This window comes from Muntiacus reevesi, chromosome 1 (assembly GCF_963930625.1).
Source record: "Muntiacus reevesi chromosome 1, mMunRee1.1, whole genome shotgun sequence".
Taxonomy (NCBI): Eukaryota; Metazoa; Chordata; class Mammalia; order Artiodactyla; family Cervidae; genus Muntiacus; species Muntiacus reevesi.
This window is the reverse complement of record NC_089249.1, coordinates 269,051,192-269,073,683: the sequence shown is the minus strand read 5'-3', so window position 1 is coordinate 269,073,683 and position 22,492 is coordinate 269,051,192. Positions and strand designations below refer to the sequence as shown.

At 35.4% G+C, this 22,492-nt stretch overlaps 1 protein-coding gene across 11 annotated transcripts in view; it reads left to right on the top strand.

Moving 5' to 3' along the window:
- The window catches only part of LOC136144354 (serine/arginine repetitive matrix protein 3-like), a 139,158-nt gene that overhangs the window by 27,225 nt on the left and 89,441 nt on the right, over positions 1-22,492 (top strand). For 10 of the 11 annotated variants that reach the window (XR_010659418.1, XR_010659489.1, XR_010659190.1 and 7 more), the window contains 2 exons: positions 2,636-2,737; positions 3,946-4,041. Coding sequence is in view for 5 of the 11 variants with exons in the window: in XM_065904723.1 (XP_065760795.1) it covers positions 2,636-2,737; positions 3,946-3,995 (152 nt within the window). In the remaining 6 variants the exon portion in view is untranslated. Of the gene's footprint in view, positions 1-1,160; positions 1,261-2,635; positions 2,738-3,945; positions 4,042-22,492 lie in introns of those variants that run through there. The other variant, XR_010659391.1, reaches the window with a different exon arrangement.

Sequence of the window (22,492 nt, the reverse complement as noted above, 5' to 3'; positions counted from 1 at the left end):
TTGGTTAAGGTTATATCACATAAACAGTTTTCTAAAATAAATTAGAATCTGTAGTAGTCTCTAAATGTATATCTAAATTTAAGATCCACTGGGTAACAAACCTAATGGTCACCCATGGACTAGGTCACCATAGATTTCATAAAACCATTAAAGTCAAGTCATCTTTGTCTCATGATTTGGTCCCATGCCTCTCTTGTCTTGTCTTCCCTCTGATCTTTCACACTGCTGCCAAGATCTTTTTAGTGGTCATGTTGTGTTCTTGGCTTATCTCCTTTAGCCGGGACAGATCTGTAGCCTTTTAGTATCATAAGGCATCTCTGTGATCTTCTGTATGTCTTTTTCCCCCCTCATTTGCTACTTTTCCAAAATCTTCTCAAAGTTCTCAATATATTGTATACTGTTTTGCATATCGATAATTTTTCACTCTTTCTTTTGCTTAGAATGCCCTTTCTCAAAAAAAAAAAAAAAAAAAAAGAATGCCCTTTTTCTGTTTATCCTGTTCAGCAGCTACTTATTCTTTAGTACTCATCTCACATGACGTCTCCTCTCTAAAGCCTTTGTTCTAAACCAGTTTTCCTCCCTTTAGTATTTGTAGCACTTTCTATTAAACTTGTTATAAACTGATTTCAGTGTATTATAATGACTGTTTTCCATCTTTATCTTTCTTACTAGACTGAGTTTTTAAGGGCAGGGATCATGTGTTATCTATGCTAATATCCTTGGAAGTTAACATGGTACTTAGTAGGTGTTTGAGCAAAACATTCATTGAGTTAATAAATCATTTTATTTTTTCATCTCATACTGTCCTGCCAAAAATGGTGGGTGTAGTTAGCATAAATGATGATTTTGGGGGTGACAAGTGAACGAGTAAGATGACTGGTTCAGTTCAATTTACCAAACATTTATTAAGCATTTAAAAATTGGAAGGTGCTCTGCTATGCATTGTGGAAATGGGAAACACAATGAAGAGGAAGTGTAAGAGTTTGCAGCCTAATTTTCAATTTTGATGAGTTGGTGAGAGATGATGGTAAGGAAAATAATGAAGAGTTGTTAAGGAGAATGACCTTTTAAAACAGAATTGTGACTGGAAACAGTCTAGTGCCTTAGAATTAACAGTTTGTTAACAGTTTGTTTACAGGTGGCAGTAGACCTCCATCACAGGTTGTAGCAAATTTTCTCAACATTCCTACTGAAATTTCCTTATCTCCGTTTGCAGGAGGAGCCCCAGAGCCTCATCCCTGTGGTAGCTAACTTGTTCTGGTATGATGCTGTGCTGGGCTACTTCGTCCTTCCCGTTCTAGCAGAGGACCTGGGTTGGAATTTAGCTTTTTATTATTGCAGGAACTATGTAGAAGTGGAAGTGGGGAATGTTCTAGTAATACTGATATTGTGACTTCTTTGAGATTGTGTACTATGTCTTGTTTTTATACCTGATATGGAACCCCCAAATAAACTCAGGGTCTTCCCTGGTGGCTCAATGGTAGAGAATCTGCTTGCAATGCAGGACACCTGGGTTTGATCCCTGGGTCGGGAAGACACCCTGGAGGAGGAAAGGGCAGCCCACCCCAGTATTCTAGCCAGTATTCTTCCACAGACAGAGGAGCCTGGTGGGCCACAGTCCGTGGGTTGCACAGGGTCAGACACGACTGAGCGACTAACACTGCTCGTCATAGGTACTTAGCATCGTGATTTTGTTTGAATTGTACCAGTTGTTAGCTGCTTCTTACCGATTTTTTTAAATTAAATTTTTAAAATTTTAATTTTTTGACTACTTTGGCCCCACCACGTAGCTTGTGGGATCTTAATTCCCTGACCAGGGATCAAACCCATGACTCCTGCATTGAAAGCACAAAGTCTTCACCACTGGACCTCCAGGAAGTTCTGCTTCTTACTGATTTTTAACAAATATTAATCTCTTGCTCCCTTAAATAACAAAGAAACCCATGCATTAATTTTACTTTTACTATAAAGTATATCTTCAGCAATGTTTAGCTAGCTTCCTCAACTCTTATGAAGGAGATTCATCTGGCAACTGATTAAATTCCGTATCAGGAATATTTAATTACAAAACCTCTGTTCTGCATTAACATGAATGAACACTGAAGCTAGTAACGAAAGTACTTTTTCTTCTTGAAAAGTAGAAGTATTTTTCAGGATTCTGGGAAATGTTGAAATAATTTTGGTTGTAGTCATACTGTTTTTAATGCTATTGAGAATATTGCTAACATTAACAAAAATATTCTGTAATTTCCTCAGTTATTGCTACTGGTGATGAGGGATGTAAAGTTGGCATGCTTTCATGTTTTGAGCATTTTCATTATATACTTTGGATTTTACATGTCAGATGCAATTTTTGTTTTAGTTAAGATGGCTGAGAACATTTTTACTTAGGGATAGAGGTCAGGCTGTGATTGTTTGTATTTTTAGGTCAGTGATATATAGAATACAATTAATGTATCAGAGTAAATACATATGCAATTTTGTTTTTAAGTATCTTACAGTATTTATATATTTTTGTGACTTCATTTTTAGTTCATCAAAGCACAGTGGTTGGGACCAAGGCATAGGTTTCATTTCTATATTGATAATTTTATTTTGTTACTTTCTGTGACTATTGGTAACACTTATCTTTCAGATACAAGCTATTATTCACCAGGGAGCTTTGGCAAGAGAATAGCTGGATCAGGAAGTCTGTCTTCACTGTGGAAAATCAGCTTGAAGCTTGTCTTTATTGAGGGTGAGTCGGTGTCATCTTCATACAGGAAAGATCATACTAGCATTATTTTATATTTTCAGTGTTATCAAACAATTGTTTGGTTTAAACATTTTTTGTGAGACATCATTAGGATTTTGGGGGCAAGAGGCTGAGATGGTTGAATGACATAACCGACTCAAGGGACTTGAAAGTGAAAGTCGCTCAGTCATGTGGGACTCTGTGCGACCCCATACAGTCCATGGGATTCTCCAGGCCAGAATGCTGGAGTGTTCCCTTCTCCAGGGGATCTTCCCAATCCAGGGGTCGAACCCAGGTCTCCTGCATTGCAGGTGGATTCTTTACCACCTGAGTCACCAGGGAAGCCCCAATGGACTTGAGTTTGAGCAAACTCCAGGAGACGGTGAAGGACAGGGAAGCCTGGCATGCTGCAGTCCATGAAATTGCAGAGTGACTAAACAACATTAGAATGTTAAAGCATAGTGCTTCATTACTTGTATCTAAAGGATTGCATGAAATTGGAATGGAAGTAATAATTTGCTATTTATGAATATACCTAATAAAAGTAGTTTGATTAGCTTCTTTCTCTCACCTCTGTTCTTATTTCTGTATAACACATGCTAGCTGACTTGCAATTCATGATTTTTATTTGAATAAATATGGCTAAAATAGAATCACCTGTATCACATGCTTATTTTATAATATATTACTGATTTTAGGAAATTTCAGAATAATTGCAGTGTAATTGTAAAGATTCTCTTCCATTTTCAAATATATAGATTATGATCTTTCAACTGGTACTTGATGTTAATGCTTGCCCCACGTTTGCTATCCCAGAAACACAGTGAATGACTACATATATATGTTTAATATTATCACAAGAGTTAGGAGTGTATCTGTATAGCAATCTGTAGTTCAGGTTTATATCATTTAATGCATATTTAATAATCATAACTTCATTTTACTATAGTAATTACATTTTTGACTTGACCCAAGTTTACCTAACGTTGAGTATGTGTATATATGTATAAGTAACTTGATACAGTTACCAATGTTGCTTTGGCCATCTATTCTAGTTATTTTCATTTGAGTCAGCTCTATTGTCAGACTGTCAAAGTAAAAGTAGATTTTCTTTCTTTTTTTTTTTAAAGGTAAATTTTCTTTTACAGTCTTGCTTTACTAGTATTCTACTTTTTTTGTTGCTTTATTGTTATTATCTATTTCTTTTTCAGGTTATAAACAAATCCCAAGATCAGAGACTGTTAGGACTGATGCTCATTGAAGTCAAAGAAAGACCTCACTCTAGGGAGAAGATCCTTATACTACAGGTACATGTCATTATGTGATTATAACCAGCCTCATCATCTGTACTAAATCTTTTAGTAAAAGGCAATGAAATTCAAAAATGGAATGATGTGGCACTATATTTGGAGAAAAGATTTGACTGTAGTTTTCCTTTTCCTGAAAGAGGCTCCCAATAGTCCTATAGTAAGATTGGACTCACCCTTCCCATGCTCTGTAAGTAATTAAGTATAACTTGATTCATTTTTCAAAATCTTTTTCCTTTAAAACATTGTTTTTAGATGATTTTCTCGTATTATTATTTTCACATTAAGCCTACATCAGATATTTTCAGTTGGACTAGACTTTGGAAATTTCTTTAACAGTATAATGCAAATAAACCAAAATTTTTTAGTGTATAAATGAGTTTATCATAACTAGAATAATTTCTATTCTATCTGTAATAATAAGATATGATTTATTGAGTAATTAATATTTGCTTAACCCTGTGCTAAGTGCTTTCTGTACTTATTGTATCTTCACAACAGTGTTGTGGGATAGGAATCATTATCCCAGGATTATAGATAAGGCAACTAAGACTCAAAGAGGCTAATAATTTGTATAAAGTAAAGTGAAGTCGCTCAGTCCTGTCCAGCTCTTTTCGACCCCATTGATTGTAGCCTGTTGGGCTCATCTATCCCTGCGATTTTCCAGGCAAGAGTACTGGAGTCAGTTGCCATTTCCTTCTCAGAGTATAAGATTGTAGCTAATTCAGGATTCCAACCCTGGACACTCTGACCTCAGAGTTCCTGTTTATAAATGCTGCATTAAGCTGCATGAAGCTTTTATGTATGCAATTCAGGACTAGGGTACTTTATTTTTGAAACATAGTCTGGCTAGTTCATAGTGATTTTGTACTACTGATTGAGGTACACCAAAATGTGTCTTTGTAAAGCACTTGCTTTTGTGACTTTACATGGACATAATGTTTGAAAGTCAATATATTATCTGTGTTGTTTGTGTATGCATATACATATATTACACATATGACTTCTCTAAGTAGAATCTTGATATGCTTCCTTGGTAAACTTGGTATATTTTTAGTGTTTGCCACACTCTTCAGAATTGCTGTTCAATTCACAAGTCTGCTAGAGGCTGAGACCCTTGTTTTGGGAGATTATTTACATGCGAATATAAAATAAGTAGGCCAAAATAGTGGTATTAGTTCTCTGTCAGCTACATAATAAAATGTAAAATGTTAATTTGACTGCTGTGAAGGAAGTCAGATGCATAAATTGTTTAGACATTATGGAAACCTATGGCCCTGTGATTTTTATGCTTAAAGTTCTTCAAAAGTTTCTATTATTTACAAGACATATATTGTGTTAGTGTACTTATAAAATGTTTTTGATCTGTCACATACACTTCAGGCTTACTTCTGGCGTCCTTCTTCCTCACCACCCAACTTCATATATATTTTTTACATGTTAACTTTAGTTAAACTGAATAGCTTGTGGTCACCCTACGGTAATTAGCTATTTGGCACTTCTTTATTAATATTCTCCTTCTTACCATTATGATCTTTTCTCCTTGCTGCCTGGTGAATAGTGACTTTTCATGTAAGATTCAACTTTGTTATCTCTCTCAAGCTTTTTGTGACTACTGACCTCTGTCATTATACCTTATATTCTTTGAGTCTTTCCAGTACATATATCTATTGTAGAACCTTTATTTTGTTTGTTTGCCTGTATGAATCTTTCTAACTAGATTATTGGTCTCTCAAGGGTGAGTGCAAAGGCTATGTGTCTGATTCATTTTTACATCCCCCATTTTTAGCAAAGTATCTGACACATAATGGATGCTTAATAAGCATTTGTTGAATGAATGACTAATCTCTGTAGGAAAGGGAAGATGATTCTCACAGTTGGTGTGATAATGGTGATAAATTGAATTCCAAGGTAGAGTGCTGCTATACTTTTCAGGGACTATTCAGAATGAAAAACAGTATCTTTCCTGAGGTCTCACTATAATTGTCCTTGCTTCTTGGAATCAGTATAGTATATGCCTGGAATTTTGTTATCTTGAGCATTTATTATTGGAAATTAATCCACAAAATTTAGATAGTTTAATTTTTCATAAATATTCGATTTCAATAATGAGTGGAATAGGTCTTGACTTAAGGACTTATTACTTTCCATAAGGAGGGCCACGGGTGGTCTGGTGTTATAATCAGTCTAAATTTGGATAAAGATTTTTTTGCTTGAAAATTAAGAAAAATACAACAAAGAATGAGTCTATTTGTTATCACATTTAAAGTTCTATTTGCTTTACAACTGTGTAGTTCTTATGTCATGCCATCCTCATAACATGCTAATAATAGCCAATTATTATTATCAGAGTGACTAATTCTTACATAATTTAGTATTTTTACACTTTGAAAAACACTAATTTATCATATTACCCCTTTAGTAATATGCCAAGCTGTAAGTTGGTTTATATATTTTGTATTTGTAATTTAATAAGATTATACTAATAACTATAGATATATCTATTATATACTTCAATATGACTGTATATTATAATAACTAATATTATGTATATTTAGCAATAAATATATATTATTTAATAACATATATTAGAGGTCAAAAGTTCTTTGGCCATCAGCATATGTTATAGTTTTAACTGAGGAAATAGTATGCAATGAAGATATTAAAGGAGGTTTAAGGCTTCTGATATTAACAAAATTCTGTTAAATGATTTTAGACTATATAGAAAGAACTTGAGAAAGTATTCTGAACTAGAATAAGCTATCCAGAAATAGCATATTCACGAAATAATTTAAATAAAATAAGGCAAGTGTTGAGGGAGTTGGAAGAGAATGAAATTTTCTGTGCTAAAGCTGTAATCACTAAGCCTTTTAATTTTGTAGGAAGACATTAAATACTCTGGTCATTCAACTTGTGTATCCTTTAGCCTGTTTAATAGTCAAAAACTTCTAAGTAAATATGTGCAATTTAATTTGTGCTGCTGAGAAACAGCGATCAAAAGTGGCAATAAAAGTCACATAATGAAATAAGAATACTAAAAAAAAAAAAAATACCAGGGATTTTACTGTGACTCATTATTCATTGCATTTCTGGCAGCCTTCATGATTACAAATCACTTGATTGACTAACTAGACATTCTCAAAGTGAATTATGAATCAGGTTCACTTTTCCTGGTTGATAGTTGGCACATGCTGTAACTCATACTTTGTGATATATCAAATTCTTGTAACAGTAATAAGAGATATAATCAACTCTTTACTTCAGGAAAACTAAATTGCCTTTTCAAAAAATGAAATGCGGTTGCTAACATTTTAACAACACAGTGTAATTCCCGCTTCTGTATCCCAGGGTGGAAATCACAGTGATGACGTTATTTTTCAGATAAAAAAAAATCTTTAGAATGATTTTCCATCAGACATAAAACTCCTATTGATATCAGTCCCCCATAGGCTGCTTGGGCAGTTGCCTGAGCCTAGGTTGCAAAAAACAGCAGTTACATTTCTTTCTTAGTATTTAAAAAATGCATGTTGGAGGAATTGTATATTTTTGTACAATTCCTTTGTAGGAAATGTGTTTTCCCCTAAATACCTAATTTGTAATGAAGCAATGATATTGCAGACTATAAAATGTGAAGCATTTTAATGCTTATTAATAGGTCTCTTTTTGAGTAGGGAAAAGTGACCTGAATCTTGAATCTTTTCATTTGTAAAACCAAATAAAGGGGGTCAATTCTGCTTTCAAATGTATTCTGTTTTCTTTTGACTTAGAGTTCTTCATGCATAACTACACTGGCAATTGAATGGTGGAAAATTCCTGTAGTATAATTGCATTTCCTTTGATTCTATCCACCCAAGCAATTGAAAAATGAAATGGATGCTCCATAATGTGATATATTCAAAATTTGAGAATTTTGTGCAAAATTAAGTCATTGCCATAGCAAAAGTGAGGTCCCTGCATTGAAAACCCTGAGGCTTGAGAATGTCGGGCCTCAGTTGCTTAACAGTATTACTGTTATTTTTTTTTGGTGTTCTTTTTTTTTATTTTTTAATTTTTTTTTATTAGTTGGAAGCTAATTACTTCACAGCATTGCAGTGGGTTTTGTCATACATTGACATGAATCAGCCATAGAGTTACACGTGTTCCCCATCCCGATCCCCCCTCCCACCTCCCTCTCCACCCGACTCCTCTGGGTCTTCCCAGTGCACCAGGCCCGAGCACTTGACTCATGCATCCCACCTGGGCTGGTGGTCTGTTTCACCATAGATAATATACATGCTATTCTTTCGAAACATCCCACCCTCACCTTCTCCCACAGAGTTCAAAAGTCACTTAACAGTATTATTATGAGATTCTCTTACTAATAAAAATATTATATATGATAAAGTAATTCTTTGTTGCTTATAAAGGCAAAATCAAAATTAATGGAAGCTTTGCACATAGAAGGGTCATAGAATTGTACTGTCATAATTTCTCTCTATGTAAATGCACAGTAATTAATACCTTAAGAGTTCCAATGCCTTTTAACTTTCTTTGCTTTCTTTTATGAATAAGATTTATTTAAATTAGAACCAAAAATTGTTTTATTGTTGTTTCATTGCCTTTAAAAATGTTTTACAAAGGTTTTTTTTCTGAATAAAATCTTACACTATATTAATTTATGTGAAAAAGTGGATAGTAACTTATAGCTACATATAATTTTATAAACATAGCTATCATATTTTAGTTTTAATGTTGTGTTACTCTAGAATTGTCTGCAGTTCTTGAATTTATGCTTTAGTCACCTTGAAATTTAATTTTTGTCCCCTAACACCATTAATTATGTGCTTAGTAGTTAAAATTGCTATTAAACATCTTTTATGGGATTAAAATTTTATTCCTGATTAGGCGATGAATTATATATTTAATCAATTATTCATTTAAAAATTATGACCAAAAGATTAATTCTCCAAAGATGTTTTTAACAATATAAACCATCCTAGTAGAATTGAAATTATAGAATTAGTAATTAGAAATGAGAAGACAAAGGATCAACTTATTAATTTTATCAGTAGAAAAACAAACTTTAAATCTTTTATGACTTTGGTAGATTTTGTGAAATGGCCATAAACTAAAGTGGAGCCATAAAACACTGTCATTTTTCAGCCTGGCTCAGTGCTTTTTACCTCTGTGACATAGCTGTCCATTTGAAATCTAGAAACATTTATTGTACTTCTTTAGGTATATTGAGGTAAGCAATAGATGGTAAAATGGGCTTTTGTTGCTGTGACCTGGCTATAAGACTTGGGAATAGAAGACTAGTGTGGAAAGGAGGACACAAGAACATTTTTTAAAGTCACAGAAATGGACTGAGTTATTTTAATGATTTGTTTATATTGACTAAGTAAAATAGATTTCTAGATTGTCTACATTTTGTGATATATAACCTGATTGCTTCTATTAGTTGATTCACTTGAAAAATTTAGCATTAGTAGAGTGAGAGGGAATGGAAATGTCTGTAAATTATGGGAAAACTGAAGGAAAATATATAAGGATAAATTTCTGGTATTTACATTTCTAGGTGACTATTTAACAGGGTCAGAATGTTCAGTGTAAATAATATATGCCAAAGGCTTTTGTTCCAGTTTAGACTTTAACCCTTGACATTTATTGTCCATCCCTTTTATCACTAAATGTACATATAAGAAAATAAAATTTGCATTTTTGTAACATGTTCCAAGTGTCTCATATATTACAGAAATATATATTGCATTTCTCAATATCAACATTACATTGATATACCTTTTCTAGTTTTGTACAATAGAAGTGGCAGTTTTTATCCTAGTAATATAAAGTGAATCTTTAAGTAGCATCTGCTGTATTAAAATATATTTTTGGTTAAATCCTTCCTTGGCATAGATTTGATAAGCTCTTTATTTCTCTCGTGTGGGTATATGCTAAGGAGTGGAACTACGGATTAATAGGTGTGGAGTACACAATTATATCTTATTTTTTATTATATGAACACTAATAGGGTATTAGTGCATGTTGTATGATTTTAAGTCTTAAGCTATTAATGTTATGGATAATCTTTAAAAGAATTTTTAAAGAAATTCCTTTCTATTGGATTTAATGATATATGGTTAAAAAAATAGTACATGGTTTTGATATTGAGAAACCTCTATCTTATTATGCAAAAGTACTCAAGGGACTTGAATTTTAAAGATGATAGATGCTGGTTGGAATCAGTACTTTAGCATTGATATCAAAGAATAGAAAAGACACATTTTGTTTTAGTTAAAACTGCAAGTCGAAAGCAACACATAATATTATTTTTGGTGTATTCTTCTTTTGATGTTGACTTAGTACTTTATAGCCTCAAACAAATCATTCAATTCGGTGGTGTATTAGGGCTCCCCAGGGAAACAGAACCAATAGATAGATATATATATATAACGTATACATATACACACATGCTTTTATGATTTATTTTAAGAAAGTGGCTCACTTGGCTGAGGGGACTGTCAAGTCTAAATTCTGTAGGGCAGGTTTGAGTGCTGGAAACATAGGCAGAAGATAATGCTGCAGTCTGGAGGGAGACTTCTTCTTGCCTGGCATCTTCAATTTTTGCTCTTAAGGCCTTCAACTCATGGGATGAGGCTCACCCAAGTTACTGAGGATAATTTCTGTTACCTAAAGTCAGCTGATTGGAGATGGTAATAATATTTACAGAATACCTTCATAGCAGTAACACCTAACTTAGTGTTTGATTAATTCAGTTCAGTTCAGTCGCTCAGTTGTGTCCGACCCTTTTGACTCCATGGACTGCAGCACACCAGGCTTCCTGTCCATCACCAGCTCCTGGAGCGTTGCTCAAACTCAGCCATTGAGTCTGTGATGCCATCCAACCATCTCATCCTCTGTTGTCCCCTTCTCCTCCTGCCCTCAGTCTTTCCCAGCATCAGGGTCTTTTCTGTTGAGTCAGTTCTTTGAATCAGGTGGCCAATGTATTGGAGTTTCAGCTTCAGCATCAGTCCTTCTAATGAATATTCAGGACTGATTTCCTTTAGGATTGACCGGTTGGATCTCCTTGCAGTCCAAGGGACTCTGAAGAGTCTTCTCCAACACCACAGTTCAAAAACATCAATTCTTCGATGCTCAGCTTTTTTTATAGTCCAACTCTCACATCCATACATGACTGCTGGAAAAACCATAGCCTTGACTAGACAGACCTTTGTTGGCAGGGTAATAACTCTGCTTTTCAATATGCTGTCTAGGTTGGTCATAGCTTTTCTTCCAAGGAGCAAGCGTCTTTTAATTTTATGGCTGTAGTCACCATCTGCAGTGATTTTGGAGACTCCAAAAATAGTCTCTCATTCTTTCCATTGTTTCCCCATCTATAACTGGGTATTATAGCATAGCCAAGTTAACACATAAAATTAGCCATCAGAGTTGGTCATTTAAAAAACCTGTTTATGTCACAAGTCACAGAAATGCATAGAGTCAAACTATCACTGCAAAATATATTAGACAACACTCTTGAAATGAAAACTATAAATTCCAGAGATAATAACTGATGCCCATTTTTTGATTAACAAATATTGAGTGCTCTGAATGTGTCTATACTGGGAAAGAATGGCATGGAAAACCATGAATGGACTCTACCCTTATGTAGTTTACTGGTTAATGTCGATGCTTAGGAAAAAGGCAAAAAGTGGTTGTTAACCCAAAGATGAACCCACTTGACAAAAGCCCAGTTTTCCTTTGACTTGCCTTATGTAAATGCATATACACAAACCTTATGATTTGTGTACAATAGTCAACTTTCTCTTCATTTATATTACTTCCATATTGTTCATATTTTAGTTCATTGGTACAGTGGAACAGACAATTCTTTAAGCACCATATGCTTTGATCTATAAGTAGAAACTCCTCTCTGTATCAATTTACATTGCCCCTATGTTTATGATTATGTTCTATAATAATAATAATAACTCTTTTTTTTTAAATTGAGAATTTATTATATGCTAGATACTTTATAAAACATCTCTCTAATTCTTTCATTCATAGTTCTGTTTCAGAGATGGGGAAATTGATTTCAGAAAGGTTAAGTAACTTGCCTGTGGTCGTACAGACATAGGTGATGAAACATGTTGTTGTGGTTGTTCAGTTGCTAAGTTGTGTCTGACCCCTTGTGACCCCATGGACTGCAGCACGCCAGGCTCTCCTGTTCTTCAGTAGCTCCCGGCATTGCTCAGATTCATGTCTATTGAGTCGGTGATTCCACCCAAACACCTCATCCTCTGTTGTCTCCCTTTTTCCTTCAGTCTTTCCCAGCATCAGGGTCTTTTGTAATGAATCAGCTCTTTGCATCAGGTGGCCAAAGTATTGGAGCTTCAGCTTCAGCATCAGTCCTTCCAATGACTATTCAGGGTTGATTTCCTTTAGGATTGACTGGTTTGATCTCCTTGCAGTCCAAGGGACTCTCAAGAGTCTTCTCCAGTAGCACAACTCGAAAACATCAGTTCTTTTGACACTCAGCTTTCTCTATGTTCCAACTCTTACATGTGTATATGACTACTGGCAAAATTATAGCTTTGATTATATGGACCTTTGTTGGCAAGGTGATGTCTCTGCTTTTTAATATTCTGTCTAGGTTGGCCATAGCTTTTCTTCCAAGGAGCAAGCGTCTTTTAGTTTCATGGCTGCAGTCACTGTCCACAGTGATTTTGAAGCCTAAGAAAATAAAATCTGTCACTATTTCCACTTTTCCCCCCATCTATTTTCCATGAAGTGATAGGACAGGATGCCATGATCTCAGTTTTTTGAATGTTGAGTTTTAAGCCAGCTTTTTCACGCTCCTCACTCACCCTCATCAAAAGGCTCTTTAGTCCCTCTTTGCTTTCTGCCTTCTGCTATTAGAGTGGTATCATCTGCATATCTCAGGTGTTGATATTTCTCTCAGCAATCATGAATCCAGTTTCTAATTCATCCAGCCTGGCATGGAACATGTCTGAAACTGAATTCTGTCTGAATATGAGGCCCACATTTTTATATAAGGATCTCTGTTCATTTTCATTATACTTCAGGGCTAAATGAAAGTTTGTGTGTTCTATTGAATATACAATTTTTGGTAAGTAGGTGACTAAAATGTGCTATTTCCCTTTTTGCCTTGGATGCCTATTAACTCAGGTTTTAATATTGATAGTACTTACTTTTAGTAACTCCCTCATGTGTGGATGCTTGTTTAACCTGTTCTTGTTGCCATCTAGTCGCCACATCGTGTTCAACCCTTGTGACCCCGTGGACTGCAGCCCACCAGGCCCCTCTGTCCATGGGATTTCCTAGGCAAGAGTACTGGAAGTGGATTGCCATTTCCTTTTCCAGGCGATCTTTGACCCAGGGATTGAACCCACATCTCTTGTGTTGGCAGAATTCTTTACCCCTAAATTTGTTCATGTAATTATTGAGCTTCTTTTGTCTTTAATTTATATTAAGCTGTTGTATAAAATGTTTTCAATTATAAATCAGCACAGTCTTTTTAAAAGGGAGGTAGGGATTATAGATAGATGAAAATGAATACAGAACAGTTGTTTATCATTCTGTAATCTGATTACTTTTTTTCCACTAAAAGCAAGAGAGTTCCAGAAAAACATCTATTTCTGCTTTATTGACTATGCCAAAGCCTTTGACTGTGTGGATCACAATAAACTGTGGAAGATTCTGAAAGAGATTGGAATACCAGACCACCTGATCTGCCTCTTGAGAAACCTGTATGCAGGTCAGGAAGCAACAGTTAGAACTGGACATGGAACAACAAACTGGTTCCAAGTAGGAAAAGGAGTACGTCAAGGCTGTATATTGTCACCCTGCTTATTTAACTTATATGCAGAGTACATCATGAGAAATGCTGGGCTGGAGGAATCAAGATTGCCGGCAGAAATATCAATAACCTCAGATATGCAGATGACACCACCCTTATGGCAGAAAGTGAAGAAGAACTAAAGAGCCTCTTGATGAAAGAGAAAGAGGAGAGTGAAAAAGTTGGCTTAAAACTCAACATTCAGAAAAGTAAGATCATGGCATCCGGTCCCATCACTTCATGGCAAATAGATGGGGAAACAGGGGAAACAGTCGCTGATTTTATTTTATTTTATTTAAAAAAAAAAATTAAAAAAAAAAATTTTTTTAAATTTTATATATATTTTTTTCCAGTGGGTTTTGTCATACATTGATATGAATCAGCCATAGAGTTACACATATTCCCCATCCTGATCCCCCCTCCCACCTCCCTCTCCACCCGACTCCTCTGGGTCTTCCCAGTGCACCAGGCCCGAGCACTTGACTCATGCATCCCACCTGGGCTGGTGATCTGTTTCACCATAGATAATATACATGCTGTTCTTTCGAAACATCCCACCCTCACCTTCTCCCACAGAGTTCAAAAGTCTGTTCTGTACTTCTGTGTCTCTTTTTCTGTTTTGCATATAGGGTTATCGTTACCAACTTTCTAAATTCCATATATATGTGTTAGTATGCTGTAATGTTCTTTATCTTTCTGGCTTACTTCACTCTGTATAATGGGCTCCAGTTTCATCCATCTCATTAGAACTGATTCAAATGAATTCTTTTTAACGGCTGAGTAATATTCCATGGTGTATATGTACCACAGCTTCCTTATCCATTCGTCTGCTGATGCACTCTGGTATTCTTGCCCAGAGAATTCCATGGACAGAGGAGCATAAGAAAATAATCACCACTCATTTGTGGTCATAATTTCAGTTGTGAATATTTCTTTCACTAATGTCTGATATAGAAATGCCTCTTGAGAAACCTGTATGCAGGTCAGGAAGCAACAGTTAGAACTGGACATGGAACAACAGACTGGTTCCAAATAGGAAAAGGAGTACGTCAAGGCTGTATATTGTCACTCTGCTTATCTAACTTATACACAGGGTACATCATGAGAAACGCTGGGCTGGAAGAAGCACAAGCTGGAATCAAGATTGCCGGGAGAAATGTCAATAACCTCAGATATGCAGATAACACCACCCTTATGGCAGAAAGTGAAGAGGAACTAAAGAACCTCTTGATGAAAGTGAAGAGGAGAGTGAAAAAATTAGCTTAAAGCTCAACATTCAGAAAGCTAAGATCATGGCATCTGGTCCCATCACTTCATGGCAAATAGATGGGAAAACAGTGGAAACAGTGTCAGACTTTATTTTTTGGGGCTCCAAAATCACTGCAGATGGTGATTACAGCCATGAAATGAAAAGACGCTTACTCCTTGGAAGGAAAGTTATGACCAACCTAGACAACATATTAAAAAGCAGAGATATTACTTTGTCAACAAAGCCTGTCTAGTCAAGGCTATGGTTTTTCCAGTAGTCATGTATGGATGTGAGAGTTGGACTATAAAGAAATCTGAATGCCGACGAATTGATGCTTTTGAACTACAGTGTTGAAGAAGGCTCTTCAATCCTAAAGGAAATCAATCCTGATTATTCATTGGAAGGACTGATGCTGAAGCTGAAGCTCCGATACTTTGACCACCTGATGCGAATGACTGACTCCTTAGAAAAGACCCTGATGCTGGGAAATATTGAAGGCAGGAGAGGAAGGGGACGACAGAGGGTGAAATGGTTGGATGGCATCACTGACTCAATGGACATGAGTTTGAGCAAACTCTGGGAGTTGGTGATGGACAGGGAAGCCTAGTGTGCTGCAGTCCATGGGGTCACAAAGAGTTGGACATAAATTAGTGACTAAGCTGAACTGAACATTTGGATACATGTATCTTTTTGAATTATGGTTTTCTCTGTATATATGCCCAGGAGTGGGATTGCTGGATTATAAGGCAGTTCTATTTTTAGTTTTTTAAGGAACCTCCATACTGTTCTCCATAGTGTCTATACCAATTTTGCATTCTCACCATCAGTGAGAAGGGTCCCCCTTTCTCCACACCCTCTCCAGCATTTACTGTTCATAGATTTTTTTGATGCTAGCCATTCTGACCAATGTGAAGTGATACCTTATTGTAGTTTTGATTTGCATTTTTCTAATAATTAGTGATATTGAAAATCTTTTCATGTGTTTCTTGCCCATGTCTGTGTCTTCTTTGGAGAAATGTCTGTTTAGAACTTCTGACCACTTTTTTTTTTGATTGGTTTGTTGATTGGGTTGGTTTTTTTTTTTTTTTTTTTTTTGAGACTTGTTATGACCCCATGGACTTAGCCCACTAGGCTCCTCTGTTCATGGGGATTCTCCAGGCAAGAATACTGAAGTGGGTTACCATGCCCTCTTTTAGGGGATCTTCCCAATCAAGCAATCAAACCCAGGTCTCCTGCATTGCAGGCGAATTCTTTATTCTTTGAGTCACCAGGGACACCCAAGAATACTGGCGTGGATAGACTATCCCTTCTCCACGGGATTTTCCTGACCCACAAATTGAACTGGGGTTTCTTGCATTGCAGGTGGATTCTTTAGCAGGTAAGCTACCCAAGAAACCCAATAATTAGTGATGTTGAACATCTTTTCATGTGTTTCTTGGCCATCTGAATGTCTTTGTAGAAATGTCTGTTTAGAACTTCTGACCTTTTTTTTTTGATTGGGTTGTCGATTGGGTTTTTTTTTTTTTTTAATATTGACTGCATGAACTGACTGTATATGTTGGAGATTAATCTTTTGTTAGTCACTTTGTTTGAAATATTTTCTCCCATTCTGTGGGTTGTCTTTTTGCTTTGCTTATGGTTTCCTTTGCTGTTCAGAAGCTTTTAAGTTTAGTTAGGTTCCATTTGTTTATTTTTGTTTTTATTTTCATTACTTTAGGAGGTGGATCAAAAAAGATCTTGCTTCGATTTATGTCAGAGAGAGTTCTATGTTTTCCTTAAGACTTTTATAGTATCTGACATTAAATTAGGTCTTTAATCCATTTTGAGTTGTGTGTGTGTGTGTGTGTGTGTGTGTGTGTCTGTGTGTCTGTGTGTCTGTGTGTGTATGGTGTTAGGGTGTTTCCTACTTTCATTTTTTTCACCTGTAGCTGTCCAGTTTTCCCAGTACCACTATTGAAGAGACAATCTTTTCTCCATTGTATGTTCTTTCCTTCTTGTCATAGGTTAGTTGACCATAGATGGGTGGGTTTATTTCTAGGCTTTCTATCCTGTTCTGTTGATCTACATTTCTGTTTCTGTGCCAGTGTCATTCTGCTTTGATAACTGTAGCTTTGTAGTATAGCCTGAAGTCAGGGAGCCTGATTCCTCCACCTCTGTTTTTCTTTCTCAAGATTGCTTTCGCCATTTGGGGGCTTTTCTGTTTCCATACAAATTGTAAAATTTTTTTTCTAATTCTGTGAAAAATGCCACTGATGGTTTGATAGGTATTGTATTGGACCTGTAGATTTCTTCGGGTAGCACAGTGATTTTGACTATGTTGACTCTTCTAATCCAAGAACATGGTGTAGCTTTTCATTTGTTTGTGTCATCTTTGATTTCTTCCATCAGTATTTTATAGTTTTCTGAGTACAGGTCCTTTGCCTCATCAGATAGGTTTGTTCCTAGGTATTTTGTTCTTTTTGTTGTGATGGCAAATGAAATTGTTTCCTTAATTTAGCTTTTTGATCTTTTGTTGTTAGTATATAAGAATGCAATAAATTTCTGTGTATTAATTTTGTATTTTGCGACTTTACCAGATTCACTGGTGAGCTCTAGTAGTTTTCTGGAGGCATCTTTAGGATTTTCTATGTATAGCATCATGTTGTCTACAAACAGTGACAGTTTTACTTCTTTTCAAATTTGTATTCCTTTTATTTATTTTTTTTTCTCCTCTGATTGCTATGGCTAGAATGTCCAAAACTGTGTTGAATAAATGTGGTGAGAGTGGACATCCTTGTTTTGTTCCTGATCTTAGAGAAAATGCTTTCAGTTTTTCACCATTGATCATGATGTTTGCTGTGACTTTGTCATTTATTGATTTTATTTTGTTGAGGTAGGTCCTCTCTATGCCCACTTTCTGGAGGATATTTTTGTCATAAATGGGTGTTTAATTTTGTCAAAAGGTTTTCAGTGTATTGAGATGATCATATATTTTTAATCTTCAATTTGCTAATGTGGTGTATCACATCGGTTAATTTTCATGCTAAAGAATCCTTGCATCCCTGGGATATATCTCACTTAATCATGGCCTATGATCCTTTTAATGTATTTTGGATTCAGTTTGCTGGTATTTTGTTGTGAATTTTTGCATCATGTTCAGCAATGATATTGGCCTATTATAACTTTCTTTTTTGCGATATTTTTCTTTTTTGCTTGGGTATTAGGGTGATATTGGCCCTGTAGAATGAGCTTGAGTTCCTTCCTCTGTAGTTTTTGGGAAGAGTCTGCAAAGGATAGATGTTAACTATACTCTAAACATTTAATAGAATTTGCCTTTGAAGCCACATGGTCCTGGACTTTTATTTGTTGGAAATTTTTTAATCATAGTTCCAATTTCAGTACTTGTGATTGCTTTATTTGTATTTTCTTCCTGGTTCAGTCTTAGGAAGTTGTACTTTTCTAAGGATTTGTCCATTTCTTTTAGGTTGTCCTTTATTGGCATAGAGTTGCTTGTAGTAGGCTCTTATGAGTCTTTGTATTTCTGTGGTGTCCGTTGTAACTTCTTATTTTTAATTTCTAATTTCACAGATTTGAGTCAGCTCTCTTTTTTTCTTGATGGGTCTGGCTAAAGGTTTGTTTGTTCTGTTTATCTTCGCAAAGAACCAGCTTTTAGTTTCTTTGCTATTGTTTTCTTCCTCTGCTCTGATCTTTATGATTTCTTTCCTTCTACTAACTTAAAAAATTTTTTTTAAATTTATTTATTTTTGGCTGTGCTGGGTCTTAGTTGTTGCAGGGGCTTTTCTGTAGTCGAGGAGAGTGGACTCTGCTCTTCTTTGTAGTACGCTTGTAGTAGGCTCTTATGATTGTTTGTATTTCTGTGGTGTCCGTTGTAACTTCTTATTTTTAATTCCTAATTTCACAGATTTGAGTCTGCTCCCTTTTTTTCTTGATGGGTCTGGCTAAAGGTTTGTCTGTTCTGTTTATCTTCGCAAAGAATCAGCTTTTAGTTTCTTTGCTATTGTTTTCTTCCTCTCTGCTCTGATCTTTATGATTTCTTTCCTTCTACTAAGTTTAAAAAATTTTTATTTATTTATTTATTTTTGGCTCTGCTGGGTCTTAGTTGTTGCAGGGGCTTTTCTGTAGTCGAGGAGAGGGGGCTCTGCTCTTTGTAGTATGCAGGCTTCTCATTGCAGTGGCTTCTCTTGTGGAGCATGGGCTCTGGGGCACGCAGGCTTCAGTAGTTGCCATGCATGGGCTCAATAGTTTTGGTTCCTGGGCTCTAGAGTATGGTCTTAGTAGTTGTGGCGCACAGGCTTAGCTACACTGCGGCCTGTGGGATCTTCCTGGATTGAACCCATGTCTCCTGCATCAGCAGGTGGATTCTTTACTCCTGAGCCGCCAGGGAAGCCCTAACTTTGGGTTTTGTTTGTTATTCTTTTTCTAGTTGCTTTAGATATAAGGTTAGGTTGTTTATTTGAGATATTTTTGTTTGTTTGTTTGTTTCCTGTTGTAAGATTGTATTGCTATAAACTTTCCTCTTACAACTGCTTTTGCTGCTTCGGTAGGTTTTGGATCATGTTTTCATATTCATTTGTCTCTAGGTGTGTTTTAAATTTCCTCTTTGATTTCTTTAGTATCCTTTGGTTCTTCAGTAACATATTGTCAGTTTAAGAATTTTTTACCTTAGTGAAAATGAAGCAAGATACAAGGTAAGACAGAGCCTGCAGGTGGAGGGTTGGAGCATTATTGAACCCCTATGAAGTTTTGGGGAAACCTGAGGCAAAACAAATGAAGTGAGAGGTATTATTGGAAGACAGACATTTTGAAGCATTTATTTCTAAATTGTTAAATTGAGAAACCCATTTTCTTTTATTAAACCAGCCAATCATGTGTCATCAAAGCATTTATATACCTTTGTATATAGTGGAATAGTGACTAATCATCCTTTATTGATGTTCCCAGGTTTTTCCCTCTAGAATCTCTCAATTCCAGTCATGTCACAAAAATTTTATTGTATTTTTTCAGTGGATAAAAAGTGTCCACTTGTGAATGTGTGTGTTTTAAATTCTTTTGAAAGGAAAATTCTTTATTTGAATGCTCATTTCTAGGATATGTTCTTTAGTTGTCAGTTTGTGTCATAAATCTGTTAAAACTAATGTCTGTTTGCATTATAGAGGAAACACTAAGGTCTTCAAAGCAAATTTTAGTGCTGAAATGTCAGAGAGGCAAAGGAATTTTAGCAATCAGATAGGATTCCTTAAAGACAACCCCTTGAGCCTGTTTGATAGAGCATCAGAGCTACGAAGAATAATGGGCTTTGTAATCAGGATCTGTGGAGTGAGCTACAGACCTTGAAATAAAGAGAAAGGGAATCCAGAAGCATCTATAGGTCTGTGAAAGATCTTATCTTTTTTTCCTTTTTAAACAGATGACACATACTCATCAGGCATATTCTTCCTTGGTGGAAGAGGGCTTTCAACATAGATAACTTCCCATTTTTTTTTCTTGGCGCATTTAGCCCCTAGCTCCCAAAATACCATTCTTTCCTGTATGTAAAATTATTAACAGCTATAATATATATATTTGAAATATTCCAGTGATGATTTAAAGATAAATGTATCACATAGCAATTTAGTAAGTTATTTGGCAGCCCACAGTACATTCATGGTCAGGAGGCATATTCGAGAAGCTTTTTAGATTGCATATTATAGACTTGCCAGAAGAGTTTATCATTAATTAATCCATATAAGTCTTAAGATACTTTGACATCAGCCTAATTTTCCTTTAAAAAATCTTTATTTCTTATTTATATTTATTCATTCATTTTCTTTTAAAAATTTTAGATTTTTAAATTTAAATTTTAAAGTGCTCCATTTATTTAGTTTTATATTCTTTTCTTTTTCTTTTCTTTCTTTTTCCCCGCTTATATTTTTCTTTGCTTTTTTTGGAGGGAGTAATGACTGCAACTAAGCCACAGACTTGGCCAAAGAGAGTCACAGATGAGAAAAGTTCAGGCCTTATTCATTCAATTTCTAGTAGGTCTCTCTGCCTAAGGATGGCCTCATAACACTCTTTACTCTAGTAGCATGTGGACTGACTTCCTTATTGTACTTCCTGTTCTGCGGATGTCATGTTCAGTCTTTTGGAAAAGATACTGTTTTCTAAAATTGCATACCATCCGACTTTTATAGATATCTGTTTTAAAATCTATGATTACTGAAATAGTTGTTGGCTTCTAGACAAATTGAGAACCAAGAGCTGGGAGAGTACCTCTTGGGAAATGATCTTCCATATAATATGCCTAGCCTAACCTTGCTAATAATCCAGGTGATGGTGAATCCCCTTAAAAATGTTCATGGGAGGAGGGTTGGTAGCGGTCCTAAGTCAAACTCTTGATACAACTTCTACACTATCCTGGTTCTAATTTAGTTATTTCTTGGGTGATCCTCTTTGTTTGGTAGGATCATGGGAGTATCCTTTGGTTATAAGGCCCTCTTAGCTCTTTTTCCTCATTATTTGAATTAAGAATGTATTTATGACTACTTAGGAAGGAAAACGAAAATCTCATTACTAAGAATTATATGAGTTTAAAGTATGGAAATGAGATTTATTTTCACTAAAATGTTTTACTATAATACTGCTTTCTTTTAATGTTAAATTGAGAAAACCTTTACTTTCTTTTTTTAAAATGTCATTCTTATTGGAAAGTCTTCATTCTACTTGTCATTGAGTGAATAAAATTTTAGGAAAGATCTTAGTGTGGAATAAGGAGAGTAATTATAGTTGGAAAAATGTAAGACATAATATTCCCCCTCCAGCATTCTTGCCTGGAGAATTCCATGGATGGAGGAGCTTGGTGGTCTGTGGTCCATACAAGTAATATACACACACAAGACATAATATTAAAAGACTGGGATTGGCATCCTCATTCTATTATTTATTAGCCAAGTGACTTTGGAGAAGTCAGTTTACCTTTCTTACCTTTAGTTTCTTCATTTGCAAAATAGGAATGCTATTACTTTACAGGATTTTTATAAGATTTAAATAAATAATTTGTGATGGTACTTTATAAAGTGTAAAATGGTGTTTAAGTCTTTAATATTCTAAGTAATAATATGTTATTTTACTTGTGTACTTGGTAAGTTATTTTCTAAAGGCCATGGTTTTAGAGACAGTAAAGTCACATTGCTTTAAGTTCAAATTCCAAGTCTTCCTCTTGAAAGGAGTGTGACCTGATCTCTCTTAGTCTCACTTTCCTCGTCTATAAAATGAGAGTGATAATAGTATCTATCTCATAGGGTTGTTGTGAAGATTAAATTATCTAATCCATGTCAAAATCCTTCCAGCAGTATTCAGCATATTCAATACTTGGTACCTATTGTCAT